The 24,655-nt window shown below is 40.0% G+C and overlaps 1 protein-coding gene across 2 annotated transcripts in view; it reads right to left on the minus strand.

Annotated features, from left to right (window-relative positions):
• The window catches only part of MSH2 (mutS homolog 2), a 45,730-nt gene that overhangs the window by 16,649 nt on the left and 4,426 nt on the right, over nt 1-24,655 (minus strand). The window contains exons 5-7 of one of the 2 annotated variants that reach the window (XM_059840848.1): nt 24,177-24,326; nt 21,902-22,035; nt 4,580-4,779 (exon numbers count right to left, since the gene is read on the minus strand). In XM_059840848.1, the coding sequence (XP_059696831.1) occupies nt 4,580-4,779; nt 21,902-22,035; nt 24,177-24,326 (484 nt within the window). Of the gene's footprint in view, nt 1-4,579; nt 4,780-7,998; nt 8,115-21,901; nt 22,036-24,176; nt 24,327-24,655 lie in introns of those variants that run through there. The other variant, XM_059840849.1, reaches the window with a different exon arrangement.

A 24,655-nucleotide genomic window follows, 5' to 3' on the forward strand; every position in this document is an offset into this window, starting at 1 on the left:
TTGGTAATTACAATACGGACATAGCAACTGAAGTGTATGTTATCAGCTTTTGTTTTCCCCCAAAAAAGAGCACATATAAAGACCAATTATAACCAGGTCTTTACAGTAACTTCCTTCCACTAGACAGGAAGGCAACAAAATGAACAGAGATACTCTGTAGCACCAAGTCAAACTGCACAGAACACGTATTGGCTGGAAGTCCATGGAACACCAAAAGCATTGAACACCAAGAGCAGTTCACAGTTAAATTAACATGCACAGATATTGCCCAATTTGTGAAGGAAGTATTTTCTGCAGCTACACATAAGCTACAAATAAGCACCTATATCCAGCAGCCAGCTGTGGAAAATTTCTGTCAGTAAATGCATGTTTACATCTTTGCAGCCACTTCAAGTTATCATTTAATCACAGAAAGATTAGCATTATTGACTACATGATTTACAAAAAATGGCACAAAATGAATCCAATACTATGAGTTTAGACTCACTGAATTATGTACAGAATCATGTTGCTGCCTCTAATGCTTACAGGCAAGGCTTTGCACATGAACAGAGAAATACAGAATCAAGCTCTGGACATTCCAGAGCCTCTCAACTTCTTACCAGACTAAGAAAAAAGTCCTAGCCTTTCCTAAAAAGAAGCGCCATAGAAATTTATAGAAAAAGTGCCACAGAAATTTATAGAAGTTACACAGTGAGGACATTATTACCCGAGTGAATCTCTCCTCTCTTAGTTGAAGTAGAAGAAAAAGTTTGGTTTGATTTCTTTTCCTACCATGCCTTTTTGCTTCCCCAGTGCCTCAAACTTTTAAAGTGAAAGCTCTAAACGAACATCTATTAATAGCGAAAAAAATTACACATTGTTGAGAAATTACTGAACTTGCAAAAATGGAGTTTTCTGCTGACTAAAATCTTCAAAACCAAGAGATATGAAATAAAGATTGTTTTCAATTCCAAATTTCTTGCTTGCTCTCTTAATATGTTGGTTTTTTTCACTCCTGTAAGAAGACACATCTAAACAAACCTATAAATAAAAGTAGTTAACAGAGAAAGAAACTGAAGAGCAGAAAAAGTTTCATGTCCATTCTTGTCCAGAGTGGGCGTAGCAGTTCCCAGCGCTCCAGCTGAGAGTATACATGGCACACACAATGAAATGAGCTTCAATATTCTTGAATCAATGGAAAACAATTGTGCTTGAACTTAAAGAAGCTATTTTAATTTGTTTTCTTGAGTAGGGAAGTTTTGCGATGCCATTTCATTACTTAAACTTGAAGGGCACACCTTGGACACTATAGGGAGATGCCACATTCAAAAGTTGGAATATATTAAAATCAGAACACATTAATTTATTAAGTCAATAAAATACTGAAGTATTTATATACATTCATTTATATGGGTCCAACTGATACACTGCAAAATTTATTTTCACTTTTAATCCAACTTCAAACTTGGTATCCAGCACTTGAAGGAAGTAAAACAGTGGAGTCAGCGAATAATGGGGGTTCACAAAAGTTACTTGCACATGCTTTTCCTAAAAGACCTGGCATTACAAGAATATGAGCAAGAAACACCACTGAAAAATTCTAAATTAAACTCCAACATGTCTTGCACCTGTATTCATTAACTCATATAAAAGATGCATAGTAAAAAAAAAAAAAAAGCTCTTTTGCACCTACTCAACATTATTAGGATGGAAAGCAACCACTGAGAGAAAAGCTAATAGAGCTATGCACCATCAAAAGCAGAGATGCTCATTGATCACAGAGCCTATCTGTGCCCAGGTGCAGTTTTTAATTTAAACCATAATTTACTTACTGAAGCACAGACTAGTGTTTATTACACATGTTAAAGACTTGACTATTAATATGGTTTAAAAATGTTGTATGGCAATTAAAATAAAACACTAATCTTCAGACTTGAAACACACAGTTAGTCTGGCAGCAAAATGACACTGCTCTATCCAGGCAAAACAGACAAATCCCAATGATTAAGTGCAATGGGAAGTGGGATAAAAGGAAAAGAACAATGGAAATATAGTATAGGTTTCCTACAGGTAGATAATACCCATATGGTGCAACATCTGTCTGAAACACTGAATGCCTGAGACAAAGGGGACTCTGCAGACCTAATCTGGGCTCTTCTAAAGCATTCAGCATGGTGTCACAGGAGGTGCCAAAGTGTAAAGTTTATGCCATGAGAAGAGTGCAGATATAGAGGACATCACCCACTTGCAAAAGATGAACAAGCTGAAAGGACATCAGTTCCTCCAGGGCTCACAGAAGCATTTATCTTTTTAAGATGTGTGAATTCATATTAATGCAGAAAAGAAGGTTGCTTATCAGTGTCACTAAAATATACAATATGGAAGCTATCAATAGCTTATATTGGAATAAGATAAATCAGAAATAGATCAACACCTTGAAAACTGGGCTAATAGAAATGAAGTAAAATGTAACGCTGAGTAAGATGACACATTGATAGATAAATGTGTTTCCACTATGAATAAGGAATAATCAGTTGGATATGACAAAGGATGGGAAACAGCCAAGTTTGATCACAACAGGCTGTAAGACACCAGTGCAACAGTCTGGGAAAGAACAGGACTGAAACAAGCAGTAAGGGATATTCAGTCACTGTATACAGCATGGTAAAAACACACCTGACACCCAGCACATAATTCCTGCATATTTACAGACTTAAAGAGTGTTTGTTTGAGATGGGGAGGAAGATGCTTCAGCAGATTCTTGCAGACAGCAACCTTGTAAGGACCCAAATTTCATGCCCCAGCAATCTGAGTAATGAACAACTGCTCCCTCCTTTTGCCAGCTAGAGCAAAATGATTTGATGACTCAGAGTTCTTTCCCATCTTATGCAGACTTCTTATGGCCAAACCAGAAAAAAGCCATCTTCACTCATCACCCCCCTCCTCAGCTTTCATCATCCGTAAAAACAAGGACTTCAACAAAACAATGCTTCATTTTGAGGGAAAGGCAGTCACAGCTGATGGCTTTGTGGTTGTTCTATATCCCCATAGCTGCTCTATATCCCCACAGCCATTCATAGGCAAGGGAGTTCTGAAACTGGCACATATGCAGAATTGTCAAAAATCTTTCTGACTTTCCACCCCTTGATGAGACACAACATTCTGTACAGTCAGAAACAGAGAAATTACCAGATCCAGTCTGAATCACTCATGTACACTGAAAATTACCAGACCATTCATGTACTTTGAACAGGTGGCACAAGTACAAAGAAAAATAAAAATAACACACTACCTATTTTAAACTATCTTTAATATACTGCTGGTGATTGCCCTACTAAGTCCAACTGATTCATGTGTAGAACAGGAAGAACCTTTTGCAGTCTATTAACTTTTCCATATGGTGAGCTTAGCATTTGCCTTACACAGCTTGCTCCTCAAAACTCTAAAAATGGAATTGTTTTCCTACCCCAGGGGTATGACACAGGAACTCTGCTGATCCAAATGGCAGCTAATATAAAAAGAAGTGAAGACAGGAAGCCAGCATTCTGAACTAACACCTCAGTATAAGATGGGAATCCAAGAGCTCCATGTCAAGGCTAAAACAACCAGAGTCTGTTTGGAAAAGCAAAATGGACACAACTGAAGCAGCTGAAGACTGACAGCTCTTTAAAAACAAAAACAAGCAAAAGAGTTACATCTGTCAGTTCCTTCAGAGTTTCAGATCTTAACTGCTCTTGGAAATAACACAGACAATAACCAAAAATTGATTTATTTTAAGATTAATATTGTAGAAGTTTCATTACTTGAAGTTGCAAAACTGTAGTACAGAAAAGTATAAGACACTGGGTAGCTTTATTTTCTACTCAAATAGAGGAAAGAAATTTTTGTAACCATACCATTTAAAACAACATTTGTTTTTCAGGCTTTAGTGCTTGCTTTAGTAGACATGAGCTTTCTGTTAGGTTAGAACTGCTATTGCTGAATTGAATGCTGATCATATTTTACATTTTCTTGGTAATACACAGAAAAGGAAAAAAAAATAGCAGCTTTTGTACTTTCTAGACTTGCTTCTCACAGCATTGTGCTTCCTACTAATGAGGACTGGAGGAAATCCTGCCAAGTTACTTGTATCAAACACAGGAGCATTATGATTTAAAAAAAGCCATTTGAGTTATACCACTAATACTTAAACTGGGGGGATTTTGTGTGTAATTACAACCCAAAGTGGATGACAACACTATTGTATGAATGGCATCTTGTTTGTAAGATCACAGCACATAAACAGTTGGTCAGGAATTCCTAGAGACAAGTCCATGTCAAAGATTCCCACACCACCACCCAACAGTTCAAGCATCTGAGCTACACATTAATTGGAATACATTTTCCTGCAAAGATTTGGCTATGAACATTCTTAAGCATCTGATTGGCATTTTGGAATTTCAGCTCATTTAAAATTGAAATGTGTTTAAGCTTTATTCCTGCAACAAAAGCACACAGAGAAAAAAAGATTTGGAAAATCTTTGGATCAAATTTTTGGAAATCTCTTTGCATCATCAGTACACCCCAAAACATTGGGAATAGATGGGGGTAGCAATACCTTCATGTTTCTCTAGAGCTTGTACAACATTAGGCAGTTGATTGATAGCCTGGAACATTCGGTAACAGTCTTGTAAGTTTGCTGCTTGTCTCTGAAATTTCTTTGCCAGCCGGTTGAGGTCTGGAAAGCGACGTAACAGATCTTCCTGAAGGCACTGACGTAGCTCTGGATCCATCACAAAAGCTTCAACCAAATTCAACCTACATGAGAAATTCAAAACCACAATTAGCAGGGCATGATCTGTAATTCTTTTATGTCACCAGTTATCTGACAGTTTCTATCTGTATTTTCTCTGTGGCTGTATCCACTAGCCAGCTTCCCTGGTAAAAAAAAACCAAAACCAAATGAAAACAGGACAACACATGAGCTGAGAAAGCAAGGAGATTTAACCCTTGTCAAGCTTCTGTAGTTTTGAACAGTAAGGGTTTCTAATGAACAGCACTGGAGTTCAATTGCTGGTGTTTGCAATTGTTCCAAGTGAAAATACCAACATCTATTCTGTAGGTAAAGCTGACTCAGAACTGACTTTGAGATTAATCCTTTCCCTTCACTAGCAAAAAAGTCTTCCAGTAGTCTGTGGAAGAAGAGGTATTTAGCAGGAAAAATACCCCCACTGCTGGCAGAGTTTATCTCCCTGTGGTCAAGGCCACCATGGACACTGTGCAGCCGTGCAAGCCTGGACCACAGGATGGGAAGACACCTCTGGGTACTAACCACTCCAACCCCTGCTCAAAGCAGGGCCACAGCTACAGCCAGCTGCACATCCTGGGTATCCCCAAGAATGGCCCCAGTGTCAATCCCTGGAACAGAGCCCTTGTGACTGACCTCCATGAGGACTGCAAGCCCCTGAGCCTGGCAGCTGGGTGAGCTCTCAGTGCACCACACTGCACTGATCAGTGATCCTCTACTGACCTAGCCCCTGCTTTGTGAGATGTAGCAGGAGACAGCGACAGCTCAAGCCACAAGAAGCAACATTTCCTCCTCTTCCCTGATCCAACCACCTACTTTATCTATTGTAGAAGCTTACTGGGTTAGCCAGCCACAATTTTCCCTCTGTAAATCCATGCCAACTACTTCCAAACTACTCTTTGCCTCGTGGCAGGCACTGGGGGACTGCATTCTTATCAATGAGGGTACTGTCTGCCAGCCCTGTCACCCCTGACTCCCAGCTTGCCTTCCCTTGCTGTTGCTCCCTGACATTTTGGTGTGGTATTTTGTTGGGGTTTTTTCCTGTTTAGATTTTTTTTTTTTAATTTTAGGTATGGGGGCTTTAAAATAGTGAAATAATTATTCTTTTAATCACTCAAAGCAAGCATAAATCTCAACAAAAAGTGACACAGCATTAAACTGTATTTCTCCACTAGAATGCAAGGACATTTTCATACTTTTTTGGGGGTTTTTGCATCAGTTAATATTGCCATCTCTACACATTTTGCATTTGCAGTTAAAAAAAGAAGTCGAAAATTGTTAATTTTGGAATGCTGGGAAGGTCAGTGTTCTTTGATCACACTTTCAGAACACCAGGGAAGAGCTCTCCCTCCTTCAGAGACCTCCCCACATTACATCCTGTGCTGATTTCTGGTTAGTAATATCTATCAATATCTTTGCTTCAGCAGAGAAGTTAATTTTATCTAGGGACATACAAGCAAGGAAAGGACAGCTTCCACCACATTATTCCTGCTGGTTTGCTCACTGGCAGAAAAATGCATTTGTTTCAATTACAGTAACATCTGCACTTGCAAACTGCATTGGAAATGACAATTTTTTTGTCATTCTGACAGCAGTAATCTCTACATTACACACTGCAGTGCTGTGCAGAGTGCCAGACACTGGCAACACTACACAGGGGTTAACACAGTCCACTGCCTCAGGTAATTAGCAAAGACAGGAAACAAAGGCTTTGGCTAAAGCAACACAAGAGGTAGAGAGCCCTGGACAGGTCTGTACATTTCTGTATACAAAAAATTCCTTCTGTTTCAAAAAGTATTCTACCCCCACACTCCAGTGAATCTTCTCTATTATACCCAAAAAAAAAATCAATTAAAAAGATGAGAGAAGGATCCTACCTCTACATTTATCCATTCAACTACAGCCTTAATACATAAATAGAGAGACTGGCATTACTGACACATAAGGGTGCTTTACTTCCAAAAGAAACATTAAAGTTTCATCATGTACACAGAGCTTGTCAGAAACAGACAGGAAAACACTGAAGATACCTACTGCAAGAACACAGAACAGGACTTGTATGAGAAACATCATAAAAGCCAAGCAATTCGGTGGTGTTGGTATTTCTGAGCACGATTTCTAGCTTTCAGACTTCTGTCAAATGGTTTGGAGGAATAACAAGAACTACACAATCTCATCACAGCAGATACATTGCCATGTTTGTCACAAATCCTTTCCATTTACCCAGCACACCTCACTCAGGGCTCACAGCACAAACTCTTCTCTCAGAAGTGCCAGCAGCAACCAGCAACCAACCACAGCTTTTAAAGACCAGATATTGTTTAAATATTGAGGGGAAAAAAGCAATAAGAACTGAATCAAACTAAAGATACCTGATACAACTGCTTAAGAGCCTAAAAATGAGCCCACTAACTAGATGTGCTCCTTCCCCCCTAAGGGATTAGAGAAGGAACCAACTTGCCAACATGAACCTCCCCACAGGAACCAAGCAGCTCAGTCATTTTTAGTCCTGTACTCTGGAAACAATTCCTTTGGCAAAAACAAAGTAGGATTTATTATAAACTTCTCCATTTAGCAAATCCATGTATTCCTACTGTTACCTTCCTTGGTTTCAGCAGGTATAGTCATGGCAAACACACAGGAGGTTGTACTGCCCTGATGTTATGTCCTCTCACTTCCCAGGTACTATGCAATATTTGTAAACTTATTCATTATTTCTCCATTATCAAAATACCACCACACTATCAACCCATAAAGAGGAACTAGCTGCAAATACCTTCAAGTTTTATTATGAGGAAAGTGGCATGAATTTCTGGTTTAAAACCACCTTATTTCACTTTAAAAAAATCTCAATATTTCTTCACTTTAAAAAAGCACCAGGAAGAAAGCAAGACACATTTGGAATGTTTATCCATTATACCATTCCTGCCTGCAGCAGGAAACAAGAGTTTTCTGGATTTATCCAACCTGCTTAAACTACTGACTACTCCATGATTTCAACTTTGAAATTTCATATATAAAAAACCTACTTTTTTTTCTTATTTTGATGACCAATTTCACACATGCAAGAATGTGCAAAACTCAAGTTCACCATCAAGACCAGATGCTATCTTGCCCTCTCATGGCTCATGTTTAAAGTCAGAGAACTTAGATTCTCTTCCAAGTGGTCCTTAGAAAATCAGTAATGCTAGCATACAGATAAATGCACAGAATCACTTCTGAAAACTTACTAAATTCTGCAGAGCTGCTCTAAGTCATTCAAGAACATCTCAAGCACAGCTTGTGTAGTCTTGAGCTTATCTTCACCAGGATCTAGAGGTTTTTCCCCGTTTGTGCCTTTTGCACAAACAAACCCTTCACTTTCATCCCACGTCTCCCTCAGCTTGTTCAACAGCCTCTTGGATAAGACCTGTCAAAGGCATTTTGAAAGCTCTAATTTATTTTTCCCCCTCCTCTTTTGTCCACAACGACAAGTTCAAAGAGTTCTCTGATCAGCATGAACAATTTTCCTCTGCCAAAACCATGATAATTAGACTAACATTTCATGACCTTCCTGGTACAGTTCTATCTTCCCCCCCTACATTTGCCAACCACAAAGATACATCTGACAGGTTTGTGTTCATGCCATATTTTGCATAACAATATTCTGTAAGAATACATAGAAGGCTGCTGAATAGAAAGGTAATGCAACCATAAGCCATGAATAATGCTCACAAGAAATAATGAAATCAGATGACAGGTTGTTTTTAATATAAAATTCAACTAAGGGGGGGGGGGGGAAGGAAATACAAAAAGAAACAAATTTTAAAAATCCAATAAAGTGTAACCAAACAACAGCTGACAACACTAGATAACTCATTTCTGCCACACAGCCAAAAGGAAAGGAAAATAGGGCAAAACTTTCCACCACAGATCTAAGGCAGCACAGTCAAGATAACAGAAACAATTATAAGTAGTGAAACCACACTGGAACATAAAGGAAATCTCTGTTTTAAAACAGTTATTTAAATCTGCAAAACCAGAGAACAAGACTGCAGCAAATGTAACAGAAACTCAGCACAAGTGCTTTTCTTTAATTTGGAAACAGTAACCACCTTTTATTCCTGCTAGGCACAACCCTGGCTGTTTACCAGCTTTGAATTCTGTGCTCTCACAAGTGTCATTAGGCTTAGTGTGCTCTGGGAGACAGAGAGAGGAAAAGCCCCACTCATCTCCACGTTTCTGCTGGTTATTCCAGACTCCAACTCAAAACATTCCATCTTTTCTCCAGTTTTACTGATAATAGGAGGTATTTCTTGAACCAGCTTCTGACAGAAGGCCAATGTACCACACACACACACAGGAAAAGACAACAAAAATCTGTTTTTTTCAATCTAATATATGTCACACACTTTCCTGACACACTGCTTCCATTTCACTGATGTCTGCATCTCATCTGACATCAGAAGGGATTGCTGCTTCCCTGGATACACCTGTGCAGCAATGTTCATCACCATTCTAAGGTGCCTCAACACAGATGTTGTCAGGAGGGTTTAATTCTATTTCTAGATTTTTGCACAGAATATCAAAGTTTAAGTTAACAGAAAAACACTAGCCATGCCAGATTCGTATATAAATTTTTATGAAGAAAGAAAAGAATTCTGAGTGTAGAAATAATAACTAGACAGACTAAAATAAAAGACCACAGGTAGAAGGAATAGAGTCTTTATAATGCCCGAGCAGGACTGGCCAGCACCAAAAAAAGCCCCAAAAACCAAAAGAGAAAAAAAAAAAAAAAAACCCAAAACCAAAACAAAAACAAAAAACCAAACAAAAAAAACCAACCAAAAACACAAGAACCCAACAAACCAGTGTGCAATAAGTTTTCTTATAAAGCACCTAGAGTTTTAACCTCTCCTCCACCAACATCCTACAAAACCCTGGACAGCTCTGCACCTCTCTGTCCATGCACAAAAGAAAACACTTCCCTCAAGCACGTCTGCTCACAAAAAGGACTCTGAGGTTTTTTCCTATCATTTCATGAAACTGGGATCCATATGTAATCACTAATTCATATTTAATAATGAGTAATAAATATTTAGTTATTACTTCAGGGTAGTGACTTTAAATCCCAATTACTCATAGATGTTTTCAGGAAAAAACTGTACTAAGAATTCCACATAACACATGGGGAAAAGTGTTAATACTGAAATAAACTAAGAATGCCCTCTCTTACAGGAGAAGCTGCCTTACTTTTAAGAAGGCTTTAAAGTTTGCAACTCCCCTGACTATCTAACAGTTGAGTCTTCTGAAGAGCATAAATTCTCTGCCTGCTAAAGGATTTCTCTGACTGCAGATTAGGACCAACTTTCCTGTCCAACTGTTCTACTTGATTATGCAGAATTTTAATCATGAAATACTACTTACAAAAGCAGCATATTAAGGACTGCTTTAAAATACACTGAGACTTTCACCACAAGTTTCAGAATATGCACAGCTGTATCAGTTTAATTTCATGTTTTCCTTATACAAAGGAAAGTGGAAAAACACCTCAGGTACCATTATTTTGTTTCCCTCAGGTTTCTTTCAAACTCAGATCTCTTCTTAACCCAATGTAGCCAAAGCAAATCCTCCCTGGACATGCTTAACCTAGACATGTAAAATGATATCCACCACCTTACCTGTTCTAATTGGGTTTTCTTTTTCACACAAGGCACACAGTATTTTAACACCCTGGAAGAAGCCCAGACTACAGCAAGTTGCTGTAGTAGATAAATACTTCAAATTCTTTTTTTCCAACCAGAATTTTTTTTTTTCTAACCAGAAATAAGCAAGGCACTGTCCTCTAAGCTCCCTTTATAAACTTCTCCTGGTGACCAAGTCGTTCCCTAAACAATCATCTCTCTCCCAAAAATCAGCCATAATCCAGTTTGCTCCCTCAGTAGAGACCTTAAATTTATAAAGCTCTTTTCATGCCCAAGAACTTCAGTATGCTTTACAGCCTTTGAAGCATTAAGGCAGACACCTAAGATTGGCACATGGGAGCCTAAACCAGAAATCTGAACCCTGATAACTAAAAATTACTTTAGTAATTCAGCACACAGCAGCATAAAAATCATGCTGACCATCCCAGGTCATTTTGCCTCAGACAATCAGGGCTGTTGCATGCATTCATAAAAATAACATCCAAAATTTTTCAGACAAGCACGAAGAAATAATAATGCAAAATAGCTAGGCAACCCACACATGCTTTTGGAAGTGCTTAGTTATGCAGAAAAGACTTTTTTAAATGAAACTAGAGCAGTCTTTGCAAACAATGAGAAATAAATGTAACACAAACCCTGAGGAACAAAGAACCAGCAGCTTTAGAGAGACTAATACCACCAAAAGCCATTTTATTTTAGTTATACATCATAGGCTTAGGATCACTGATCTCAGTCCCCACTTAGCTCATGTTGGAGCCTTTGCACAGCCAGAAGTTGCTCTGGTTTCTGGCAGCTCCAGGTGATGGCAACATTTACCCAAGCCACAGGAACAGCCTTGGAAGGTGCTCACAACAGGCACCAGTTCCTCCAGTACTTTGAAGACACTAGATCTGAATCCAGGTTTTTGACACTCCAAGAACTCAGAATGTTGCTTTCTGGATGAGTTGCACACACACCTCTCCAGCACTTCTCACATATGAGACAGAATATCCCAAGCAAGGGGTCAGAATCTTACTGCTCTTTTAATGAACTTGTACCAATTTGGCCATACAATATCATCCAGGGTCCAAAATCTTGTGTCCGAGTACCACAAGCTGTTCACCTGAGCAAGCTCTCCTCCAGCTCTCCCAGATTTGCATGGACACACAAGGGCCTATAATTCAGAAGCAGACAACCCAGACAATCCCAAGACACCCACGTGGGAGGCTTGTGCCCAGGTATTCAAGACTTCTTCCTACTGTCTGCCAAAAAAAGAGCAGCCTGCACCTTCACAGGGACTCCGCTCCACGCTAAATGGCTCAAAACCTTTCCCACCCACCCTTGCCTGAACATGTCACTGCCTCCTCCTGCCATGTGAGCACAAAGTTGGTTTTGTTTCCTCAGTTTCTGAATGTTTCTGTATTATCAAATTACTTCACAGCTTCCCTCCCTGAAAACCACTGTCACGACCTAAACTCCCTCAAAAAGCTAAACTGAAAGATAGCTGCTTACAAAAGAAAACTTTGAAGATGACAGTGAAGAAGAACAATGTATATTCTTCCTCAATCCAGAACCTGAAGTGCGTTACAGTTTTATGTGAGGGATGTGAAATTGCAGGCTTTTAACAAACGAGAAAATATTGTATCATACAGTAGATGAACAGAAACAGCAAACCAGGAACAAAGAGCCCCAGGGGGATGCACTTCACACTTCACCTGTAATGCCTGTGTTCTTAGAGAGACAATGCTGTCACCCCAGGGAGATGACAGCATTCCTTGGACTCTGATCACCTCTGCAGCTTCTTAAAAGATTTTCAATCATTCACAGCTCTAGACCCAAACAGACCACCAAAACTTCCCCTCTGCTGAAACAAAGAAGTCAGAGAGACCAAAGAGGAGCTGGCTCAGGGGTACAGCTGGAGCTGTCCTGCTCTGTCCACAGCCCAGACACGAAGCAATTGGAGGAACAAAACCTGGGAGAGGAACAAAACCTGGGAGAGGCACCTGTGGCCACCTCAGCTTGCCACTGAGGGGGATGCTCCTAGCTGCAGCCCCCTCCTCAAACATACATCTTCATTTGCTGTGGCTGGGTTTGCTCTTCACCTCTGGCTCCCCTGAACCACCTCACCCTGGGGTGGCCCTGCCAGCTGTGGACGAGCCCAGCTGTGTCCTGATGCTGGCCTAGAGTGGCTAGGAAATGATGCCCTCAAGCCCCAGTCCCAGCAGCACTTCCAAGCTGGCAGAAAGCAGCACTGCCACCAGGAGAAGTGTGAGGCAGGGCTGCTACCCACTGCTCTTCTGCCTGCCATACTCTCCCCACCAAGTTTTAAATGAACTAAACCAAGGATCTGTCTGCAGGCACGGATCTGAAGCCCTCAGAAAGCACTGAGCACTAACAACTGTCTTTCACTCCATTGTAACAGTGCAGGTCCTCAGAACCCACTCCTACTGTCCTTTAATCTTAAATGTAACTTGAAGAGTCCATGAATATCCTGGTTTTCACAGCCCTGCTGAAGTATAATCCCTTGTAAATTGGAGTGCAAGGTTTGAAGAGCAGCTTTAGACCCTAGGAGAGCCACAGAAATCAAACTGCACACACTTTCCAGAGCTCTGGGTACACAGTGTGCTTCTAAGCAGCTGCACGGATCAGGCTCTCTGCTCTTAAACCTGTAATATTAAACAATATAACAGAAAGCCACAGCCAAATATCAGTCCCATGCCTTTTCTAGTTTCCCTAATTAGTCCCTAAACCATCCTACCAGGATAACAATAATGGATATTTCTAACTTCAGAATAGTCCATTTTCAGAGAAATTTTGTAATTCAAATAAATGTGGTCTTCCAAATAAACAGAGTTCACACTCCTCTATATCAGTTATATTTATATAACATAAAATTAATATGTATCAGGGAAGCAACAGATTCTTTACCATCCTACATGAATTTCTGAATACACTATTTGAGTATTATGTCAAAGGCTAGAGAGCAAATTAAAGCCCTGGGATTCTATCAGGAGTACCAGGCACAAAGTAACTATTTTTTATAAAAATCAAGCATGAAAATTTTTTACAGAAATCAAGCATTGTAAACTGCATGTATTGACTATGAGGCAAGATAATAAGATCAGAATAAAAAATAAGACAGGATTAACAGGAAAATCAGTTAAAATAACATTGGGGTTTTTTCCTCACAAGATCTTATCCAAGTCCGCTGTTACCAATAATTCATTATTTTTGCACAAGAGCTTATGAACTTTCTGACCTCAGCAGGTCAAGCAGAGTAAAGAAGAAAACAATTCTTCGGCAGAAAAATAAAATACTTGGTCTTAATTCTTGTCAGCAAAGTACCATTTGATGCAATTAAGACTTTGCTCCTGAAGCTGACTGCAGCAATATTTTCAGAGCCTGAGGGAAGTGAGTGCCTGGCATCCCGCTGAAGAACATGAAATAAAGCAGCACCACAGCAGCAGAGCTCTGCTTGGCCTCCTCCAGCCAGAACTAAGGAGCAAGGACTGGGAGGCAGGCACAGAAATTCGAAGGAGAAGGAGGAGAAGGAGAAGAAGGAAGAATCACCTTTCCTTCATTCACAAGGCAAGGCTGGCAGCACTGCCCATTAACCAGCACCCTGCCCACGGCCAGGAGCTGCAGGCAGCTGTGTTTCACAGGAGTGCAGAGGGCACCTGCAGGAGCATTTCTGCAGGCAGGAGGTGACCAGAGCTTGCCAGGGCTGCCACTGCTTCCCTCCAGGTGAGCCTGAAGGCCAGCTATGCCCTGCAGCAGGGACACAGGGACATCTCCCTGTCACCACCTCGTGGCCGGGACTACTCCACACTCCAATGGCAGACCAGCCCTGGCTCTACAAAACTCAGATCCTGAAAATATCAGAGCATTTGAAACAAGGAGTGCTGCTCCTGTCTAGATTCTGGAGAAACTTTCATACACCTGTTCATCCAAACTGCACTGACACAATCACCCCAGTCACGCCTCAAACCAGAACCAGGTGTCTTTTATTTCCCACTCCTCAGCCTGGGTGTGTTACATACAGTAGCAGTCACTATCTAACTGATAGACAAGGAAAACAAACCATTACCTTCTTTTCTCAAAAGCTGGATTTGCTAAATAAGAAGAAAGTACTTTTAAATTATTACCAAGAACTGCCATTCAAACTAGTTTTACGTAACAGCACAAAACTAAAGAGATTTGACTCCCCTCCCCTCCTCTTTCACAGATAAGGAATAACAAAATTATTACCCCTAATGAATTAAACAGCTTACCAGAAGAGGAACTGGCATAAAAAGGGGAAATTATCACCTTATAGTAACACATTACTTCACAGAATGATAAACAAGCATTCCCAACTTTTAAACATGCATGTTTATAGAAGAAAAAAAAGAGTATCAGCAAAGCTGAATTTTGAATATTCAACACAGCAAATCCTTTCCCACCTCAAACCCCACTGCAATCTTGCTGGACTAAGCAGTCTCTTGCCCTCAAGGAACTGTACAGACAAAAGTGATATGATGATAGCTCATAAAACAAGAAATATCTCCCAAAATCTTTGTCAGAGATGTATTTTTTGTCTTCCCAATGTTTATTTCCATGCATATAGTCTTTTTCATAAAATTTTCATTGTCTGTTTTCTGTAGGAGCTAAAAATATTCTAACAGCATCTTCACAGCTAATTTGTCAGGAAAGCAGCAGGTTTATTGAGCAATGGTAGTGCACAGCTCCATTTCACACATTCACTATTCCAATCCAAGGATAGGCAGATATCCATTTTATCCTCCTGCAGCAAGTTTGGCAATCTGACTCACAACATAAATCAAATGGCATAGTCTCTAAAGCAGTCAAAGTACCAGCAGAAAGCAAGCTCAAGTCAGATTATTAAATCTGAACAAATCCTGGCTTCTGGTACTGGCTGACCTGCACTTTGGATGTTCATGAGAATAGCAGCTCGTGGACCAGCTGCAGAGGAGCAAAAGGATTAATTTAGGATGACAACTTTCCTCACTTTTTCATGGACTAGTTTTCATCAGGTGAACAAGCCAAATCAAACTGATCTTTAGCTGAGAAACAAAAAAAAAAAAAGGAAGTAGGAGTCATGGAGTGCCCCTTTTGCCAACTGCAGAGTTTTTCTGGATTATCTGCTATCCAACATAACACCTTTGGTTGTTTAAGCATGATAAACTCCCCATCAAAAGATGAAGGAGTCAGCTACAGGAACACCAGTGCCAATTACAAGGGAACAGGTGGCAGTCCACAGTCAGGGAAGCATTAATGAACCTTTTGATTTAAAGTGATTTTAAGTGCAAGCCATCCATGAAACAACTCAGGGCCACAGGCTGCTGCATGGTGCACAAGAGTCAAAAACAAATGAAAAACTTTCACACTACATCCTGAAGACCCAAGAAACCCTACAAACAGCACAGAGAGTGTGAGCAAGTGTCAAGGACATGAAGGCAAAAAGATCCTAATTTGAATAAAGACAAGAACAACACAGTATTTAGGCTTGGAGACAAAACAACAACTGCCGATCTTTTAGGAATTCCTAATAAACCTCCATTTCTTATATGGTAACAAAGAACAATGAACAGGATGGAGCAAGGACTCACCAAATACCACCCAGTTATGGACACCTTCATTAACCCCACAGAGTGAAACTGCTCCACCCAAAACCTGCCAGAGCAACCCAAGATGGAAAACAGCAGAGGCTGTTTCCCAGCTTAATGCCTTAAACCATGGAGGTTTTCTGCCATTCTTGCTTTTTAATTAAATATGGCATTTTGGGATACAGTGATAAAAGTGTATTACTGCATGGTCTTCAAAGACTAGAGTCAGCTGAGGAAAAGGTATTTTCTTTTTTTTTTTTTTGTGCTTTATTCATTACAAGTTTCCATACATTATTAAAATTAAGAGGTTACACTTATTACACTACTCCATCACCATTAGTACCCTTTTAAATTGCTAACCTGTGCATTTCTTTAAGCTTGTGCAAACTCAGAGCATACTGAAGAAAGTTCTAATTCTTAGCTGTCGAAAAACAAGTATTTCTTCATTTGCATTCATTCTGTACTGAAGAACTCAAAACTGTATGTCAACAAAACATTAAAGACTTATAATCCTCACACATGATAAATGAAATTAAATTACAAGCCAAGACAAAATTTTCTTGCCAAGAGCTTCCACTGCAGTGTCCTGACATGCCACCTTTCTAATGTTCTTGGACATAAACTGAGCAAAGCAGGAACAGTAATGTGGTCACTGTTCTTCCACAGAGAACAACCCATATTTCTGTATCCAGTGTTCAAAACAGTGACTACCAAGCACACTGTTACAAACCTCAGGTTATTACAGGACATATCAAGTTTCCACCCATAATGGAAACTTAATGGAATGAATACCCAAACACAGATTCTAAGCAAAATCTAACTATGGCAGTAAGTGCCATCCACCTCATTTTGGCAGGATGAGAGCCAAAGAACAGTATGGCAGCCACGGATTCACATTTCCCCAAATAAATAGCAGTTTCATCGTGTCTTACAAGTGTGAAAACCAATCTGACATTTCAATCAAATTTTAGTTTAATTTTCATTTCTGTTGAGCCTCAAAACTCAGACACAAAAGAAATGACTAAAAGCTTAATCCTTCTATTTATTTTGCACCAAGTGAGGACTTGTCAGGAAGAAGTGGGTGAGATGGAAGTATCAATGAGGAGATAGTATGACTACCTGCTCCAGTGCTGCACCACTCAATGCCACCTATAATTTACAGGTCTGCAACACTGATTGCTGATCCCTGACCCAGAAGACAAACTATCTGGACAACAGAATACAAACAAGCAGGATACAAACACCAACACTGTCTTTCCCACACCTGAAGGTGTCACAAAAGGAGTCTTTTTTCAGCTCCTCAGACAAGAAAACTAAATATAAGTATTTTTACAACACAACAATCTAAGCCTTTGGAGAGGTTTTGATAGCCTGGGATTTCCTTCCTAGAGACATGGCCTGTGTGATGTGTGCTTGACTAGTAGAGATCCAGTTTAATGTCTCTAGGCAGCACTCAATGGCAAACTCAGTCTTACAAGCACACCCAAATGAAAAGAGAGGTAAATTAGTAGCTTTGGAAGCAGTAAACATAGGTGAGGAGGGTTAAAGAAGAAGCAATGAGAGCTACAAGCTCCAAACATTTCTCTAGGGAACTTGGTGATGGTAACTTTTGGAATGACAAAGGTGACATTTTTCGAGGCTTACTGGAAGCCAATACCATTTTCATGTCACTGGAATGACAAGTTCTTTCGTGGGAAATATTTATTGCACCATGATCTCCATGACAATAAGAAATCACATTTCTGTCTTCAAATCTGCTCAGATTCAATCTGTATTTCAGAAGCTTCCCTAGAGGCAGGAGGAGCACTCCCAGTGCCCAAAATGCATTTTGAAGAGGTCATTTAGACAAACCTCCAAGCTGGTCACACATTCCTCTCCCTCCATGAGGACACAGGCCAGCACACACTGCTAAGGCAGCTGCCTGGGCTCAGTCTGTGGCTGTGCAGAGGTCCTGACAAGCACTGAAGGTCTCTGCAGAGCTGCTAACCAGAACAAGAGCAACAAAGCCTGTCTGCACTGCTTTGCAGGGACAGCTACAGGTTAGAACACAAAAGCAGTGAAACTTTGACAGCAGAACAATCCCCACTGGAACAGCAGGCCTTTGGTTACAGCCCTTGCTCAAAGCAAGGCTAATTTCAGCCAAACACTGAGCAAGAACAGAGATCCCCTCACCTCTCTGAGCACACATTCCAGAGTCTGACCATCCCCTTGCCTCACCCAAGGTGCTGCAAGAGAGCCAGGGCCTTGGATTATGTTTCTTCTTCTTGTCTCAAGGCAACAAGTTAGGGTTGGGTTTTCTTTATGTTTTAAACAATCTGCTACTTAAATATTCATGATGCATGAGAATGTTCAACAAAATTGGAAACTTTACCTTTCTAGCCATTTTATTCACCTCAAGCTTCCCAAATGTATTACTTGCTGACTCTGCCAGAGACAGGATTTGTTTCTACAATGTGGCCTCCATGCAGCATGGTATTTAGAAACACGGGAGGAAAGCTCAAAATAGGCTTGGATCAGAGCAAGTGATGTTTGAGTACAGCCTCCAACTCCTCTGAGACCCCCTGCACCTTGTCCATGGGACACAGGCACATAAGAGGTTCAACCACAGTATACATAAAGCATTATAAAGGTGAGCTGGAATCTTTTATTGATGGTGTGTATAAATGTCAGATAGAGTTTACCCCAAATACAGAAAAAAAAATTAAATATATTCAGCATGAACTCTCTTCTCAGGACATAACAGAATAAGCTCTATTTTACACTGTGCCACATTCCTCAGACTCTCCAGTACCTGGAGAATAAACATGACATACTGAAGCTGCCTGCTGTATTGCAGTCAATTTGGTTATGCAATTAATACTTGTATTTGCACATGCTGGCTCTGTGACTACATTTTAATTTCAAATATGCTGACTATGAGACAAGGAGCAAGAACCTCATGTACTTGTCTTCTGAACACACCACACAGGAGAAGTAGGGCTGTATTGTGTATATTTATGACTGATAATTATTTTTTTAATCAAGGAAAACCAGCTGGATACTGGCAGAACCCCAAGTCTTACAAGACAGGCAGCTATCAGGAGCCTCTGTTTTCTCAGTTCTCATCAGGAGCTGCTCCTGTCAGTAAACATCATTTTATCTGAAGCATGTACACCATGTACTTTAATTTCTGCTGTTACTGTATCAATAGTTAATATGGGCTGCTGATTCAACTCTGTGTTCCATTTATCCATGCAGATTAACAACACACTGCAGATTACAGACTACTGAAATAAGTGGATTCCTTTATCTCCAAAAGATGACTTGCACCACCTGCAGGTCTTAGCAGAGGGTTACAACAGTCTAACTTGTTGGGGGGGGGGGGGGAAGTAAAACTTTCAGACACCAATTTTACGCTACTGGGACAACAGTTAAGTCAAACACCTCCTGTATAAGCAAAACAGGAGGCTTCCTTCAAAACAGCCACTGAACACCAGTCCAGCCTGGGCAGTTCTGCTTGGTTTGAGCAGTTTTGCTCTGGTTAGTGTTAAATGGGGTCCTTCAACATGGCACACTCCAAGCTAAAAAACAATCAGTAGCTCTCCTTGATGACAATGGAAACAAAAAGGAACAACAGTGCAGGTATTTCCTTCTCAAGCCACCTTCTGTTTTAAACTGTGGTTTGCAATCCTTAAAACAACCACAATATACTGTAAAGTCTTCAGAAAACAACTTGGCAACTGCATATCTTTTAAAGATATTTAAATCTGTCAGTACATCTCACTAACAGCTTCTCTTATCATACTTGTTCCTTGGGATTAAAAAAAGAACAGTCCTACACCCTCTGAAAAGCATGAAGTTTGGGAGGATGAAGCTTACAAGTAAATTAAATTGCTTTCATCTCAGAGAATTGAGCTCATCCAAACAGTACTTGAAAGCAAGATGCATTCAGACAGGATGCAATAGAATATAAGTGAAAAGGTGTCTCTATGGCATTTCAGTGCCCATTAGTAGAGGTTAAAGTGAAGTACTTTTAACAAATTGCAGCTCCAAGGTCTCTGCAGCTGGGCAAGATACAGGAAGTTATCAGTGGACTTCTTTCAAATTCATAAAACTTGAATATACTGACCTTTACAAGCTTCACTAAGAGCTTAACTCCATTTAATTACTCCCCTCCTCCTTTAAATACACCTCTTCCTGCATGCAGCCAACATCAGCCAGAGAATCACAACACAAAACACAGAGGTGACAGTAACTACAAAACAGGTCAAGTTACATTTTTTGCCTACAGCTCCACTCCAGTTTTATAAAGAAAACACAGTCTCTTCCAAACCTGGAAGATTTCTGATGTACAGTAATAAGCAAACGTGTCACAAAAGAGTTAAGATTTCTAATGTTTGCTTTGACATAAGAAAATTACAATACAGGAGTTCTAACTTTCAAAATTTTAAAAACCACACAATGATAAAATTAAATTTGGTTCAGATATTAGGATCCAAAACTGACAGACACAGATGATCTTGGGTACTTAGTCAAGAACCAACAATGAAAGCTTTTGTGTCACAGGCAGAAGTAACATACAGCATTCAACAAACCTGGGAACAAATATTTCAGTGTCACGTTAACATTCCTAAGTGGGCCCTGATTAAGTTACTACACACCGTTCTGCAAATGATGAGGAAAAGTGGAAAAACTCGTTGAAAAGAAGCAGAACAATTCAGTCTCCAGAAATCCAGACATAAAATTACCATCCTGATTTTGGCTGGCACAGAGTTTATTTTTTCTCAGTAGCCGGTGCAGTGCTGTGTTTTGGGTTTTGCCTCTCCTCCCTATTCCACCAGGGAGGTGAGCAGGCAGCTCTGTGCTTAGTGCCAGCTGGACTTAAACAACTACTCTTTGCATAACTTATTTAAATATCAGCACATCCAAGCCAAGATTTCTTTTTTTGGTAGTAGGGATCTGTGCCCAACAGCATATACAGACATATCTGCAATGCCTTACCTGAAATATGAGCCTTAGAGAATCTATCAAAGTTAAACTCAATTTTCCAGTCTCTTCTGCTTTGTTAAGATACACTTTAACACACATTTTGTAGTGCTGATTCCTAGAGCTGCATGAAATTTGGGTTTAGATCATTAAAATACAGTATATATATAGGAGTAGTTTAAAAAAAGTGTAACTTGTATTTGCATGGTGAACATCCTCAAGACAAACACACACAGTAGGAACACAGCCTTTGCAGCTTTCCTCTCTGAAGGGTTGAGAACAATCTGTGCATTCTCAGCAGAGGTATACCAGATTCTCTAAGGCTTCTTATCAACTGATACTGTTATCTACCAGCAGGGCAGCCACACTGTGACAGAGGGCCAGATCAAAGGGCAAGGAAGAAAAAACCCCCACAGTATCTAGGCATGATTAGAGTGACCTACTGTAAGCAGAAGTAGCTTTCTTCTGGGAACAGGAAGAGATCACAACTGCTTAATTGTTTGGGTGTTTTGTTGATTTATTTTTTTTTTTAACCGGTAAACTTGAAGTGGCATCAAAATATTATTATACAGACTGAGCATTTGCATATGAACAAAGTCAGTAAGTGGCTGATGCACTGCCTTAGCCTGTAGCACAGCATCATTCAAATCATCTAAACATATTGCACCTCCTCTTTAAAATGTATAATTGTAGAAAGCATTTAATTTAACAGTAACCTGTCAATTTGCATCTCAAGGAAAAATATATTCTGCTCTAAGTGCAATGCATTACAGGGTAGCACACAAAAGACTCCAACCACTACTATTTCTTGGTTGTAGCATTCTGTGCTTAAAAAGAAAGGGCCTTATATAAAACAGTTACTAATGTGTTTAAGTCTATTAAACACATAATACTGTTACCTTTCTTCAATTCTGGTCTTGTCCATAAGTGGTTGTTTGATCCACTGATTAACTAGTCTTTGTCCTTGAGGGGTTCTGCACTTATTCAGTAAACCAGCTAGAGACTGTGCAGTATTTGCATTTTCCACAGAACTCTGGAAAAAATGAGAAAGAAAGAATGAGAAAAAGGAAAAAAAAATAGTTACTGAAGTTTACTGACACCCAGTGAATGACACACAGCTATTTAGGAACAGAATATGCTTTTTTTCCATTAAACTTGTCACCCAACAAAAATGGTAAATGAAACAGTGCAGCATTAAAGTACTTACACTCTGGTCCCTCGAACATAGGAATGTCTATTTTGGAACCAATCCTGACTGAACAGCAAAGTTAAAAGTGTACCTAGTCATGGGGCAGTTTGCACTTTGAGTAGCAAAAGTGGAAATACATCTACATATTTGCTAGTTTGCTCTTCTTAAGGTCAAAAATTAGGGGTCCTGTCCATCACAAAAAAAGCAGCAAGAAACAGGACTTGAGTTCAAGGGGTTTGGTTTGAGAACTTTGGGGTTGCTGCGGGGGGCGGGGGGAACAACACAACAGAATCAGGCAATGGGGAAGAACAGTTACTTGAATTCTCTTAGTCTTCCCCAGGTCATCGCTGCAGTGCTATAAACACCTCTGAACTTAGCTCTGTTCAAATTACAGTTCATTACCCATAATTCAGGTTTAATATTAGCTGGACTCCAGACAGCCTTTGGGGCATTTTTGTTGTGGTTTGATTTGGTTTTCGCATAAACAGCTACGAAGCAAAAATTTTGGTTAATATTGAACAAACAAGCTTGTTTCAGTCTTGACTTTGATATTAAAATCTCAACCCCCTCCACACAAGAAAAGCTGCATTTAAAACAGCAGGCAAGCATTCAACCTGGAGCAGGTCTGGATGATCCTGTATGTAGAACTGGAGACACAACAACAGGAAATGAATGCCATGAGAAGCAATACTGACACATTCAGCCCCTGGAATATCTAATATCTGAAGTGTATGGGCCTATTCTCAGTGTTCTGGGCAGTATGACATACTAAAAACTTCTGAATGTAAAAAAGTGTCACAGAATACATACCTTTATTATACACAAATTAGCTACTTCAGCACATCCAATGTTTAAGGTACAGTACATTCCATACCACCAACTGCATCTGCTGCACCATAAGATCTTTACCTGCACACCTCACAGAGGAACTCAAATTACAAAATAATTTGACTTTGCTTTACTGCTGTCCAAAAACCTCCACACACACATCCTACCATGCAGGCAGCTTCCTGCTCCATGGAAAAACCTTTGTTCCAAGGCTCACAACAGCCCCTGAAGACACAGCAGCATATCTCCTATCACAAAACAAGTAACACCTGCAAGGACTTGTAAAGGAATGTAGCTAAAACAGAACTTCCTAGAACACCCTCCATAAAGCTTGGGAAGAAATGTAATTTTTGCTTCAGTCCCTAGAGAGGCACACAGCAGCAAGAAATTTTTTTTAAAAATTGAAAAAATTCAGAACACCTCTCTTCAGGGGCTAACCAGCTCAGATGCTGAATATATGCTCTGTTTTCCTGCAGAAATACCTCCAAAGGAAACAGGGGCCATAATCTGTGTTATCTTCCTATAAATCTGAAATGCAAGCAGATTAGGTCCAAGCAAAGATTATTAAACAGGGCTTACTAAAGTGGAAACAGAGGAGAAAAGCTGATACAACATAACACTTTGAGTCCATGCTTTCCTCTAACTGCAGAAATGGGCAAAGCAGAAAAGCAGACTTGGCAGGAGGTATGAAGGTGTCTGTCAATCTGTCTGGATTTGTAGAAAATGTGTGTAAAACAGGTAAAACTGACATCAAAACATGACAGTTAACATGACATGGTGCTTTCAGAATGTTCTCATGTACTGTCCTCTTCACTGCCAGCCCTCCCTTCCTGACACCAGTAGCATTGCTCCTGTCATGTGTTACATGTTCCAGCAACACCATCGGAGGTTTGCATTCTTTTCCCAAGAACAGCACTACTGTGGCCACTTCCTACCTCCTTGATGATCCTCTCTCTCCTTCTACATTTAAAATAAACCAACAAGAAACAAAAATTAAAAAGGTGGTAAAAGTATCTAAATGTTTACAACACACATTGCAGGAGAGTAACTGAGAACAAAGCTGGGGAGTTGCAATTGGGCAGTCAGGCTCATTATCAAGCAGCTAAGTAATTAAGTATTTTGTAAACCAGTTACTAAGTCAAGTAGGTATTTCTTACCTGAAAAAGGTTGAGGGCTTGAACAGCTGCATTGTCTAGAACCATATATTGACTAAGATCAAAAGTAGTCAGTTCAAACTGTCCAAAATTAGACTCGTCTGACAGCAACTCCAAAAACTTGATAACAGCTGACAAAGATGAAACAGCAACCTGAAGTTGTTTAAAAAAACCACATCACATTCTAGTTAGAAACACTCATGAATCCAAGAGGATTTGATAAATGCTCCTAGGAAATTACAGCTGGGGAAGACTTTGAGCCATGCCAACTCTGGCAGGGCTGTGAGAGACCCATCCTGTTTGACAAGACTTCATTTCCATAGGGACGTTCTACGGCACCGCAGCGTCTTTCTAGGCAGGTGCAAGAACAACACACGAGCCATCTGCATAATCTGATCAACAAAATGTGAAGTTGCACACACCTTGCCAGCTTCCCAAAGCTGCTATCAGGATGCTTCCAGCTCAGGAACACAAACAAGTTA

This window comes from Haemorhous mexicanus, chromosome 3 (assembly GCF_027477595.1).
Source record: "Haemorhous mexicanus isolate bHaeMex1 chromosome 3, bHaeMex1.pri, whole genome shotgun sequence".
Classification (NCBI taxonomy): domain Eukaryota; kingdom Metazoa; phylum Chordata; class Aves; order Passeriformes; family Fringillidae; genus Haemorhous; species Haemorhous mexicanus.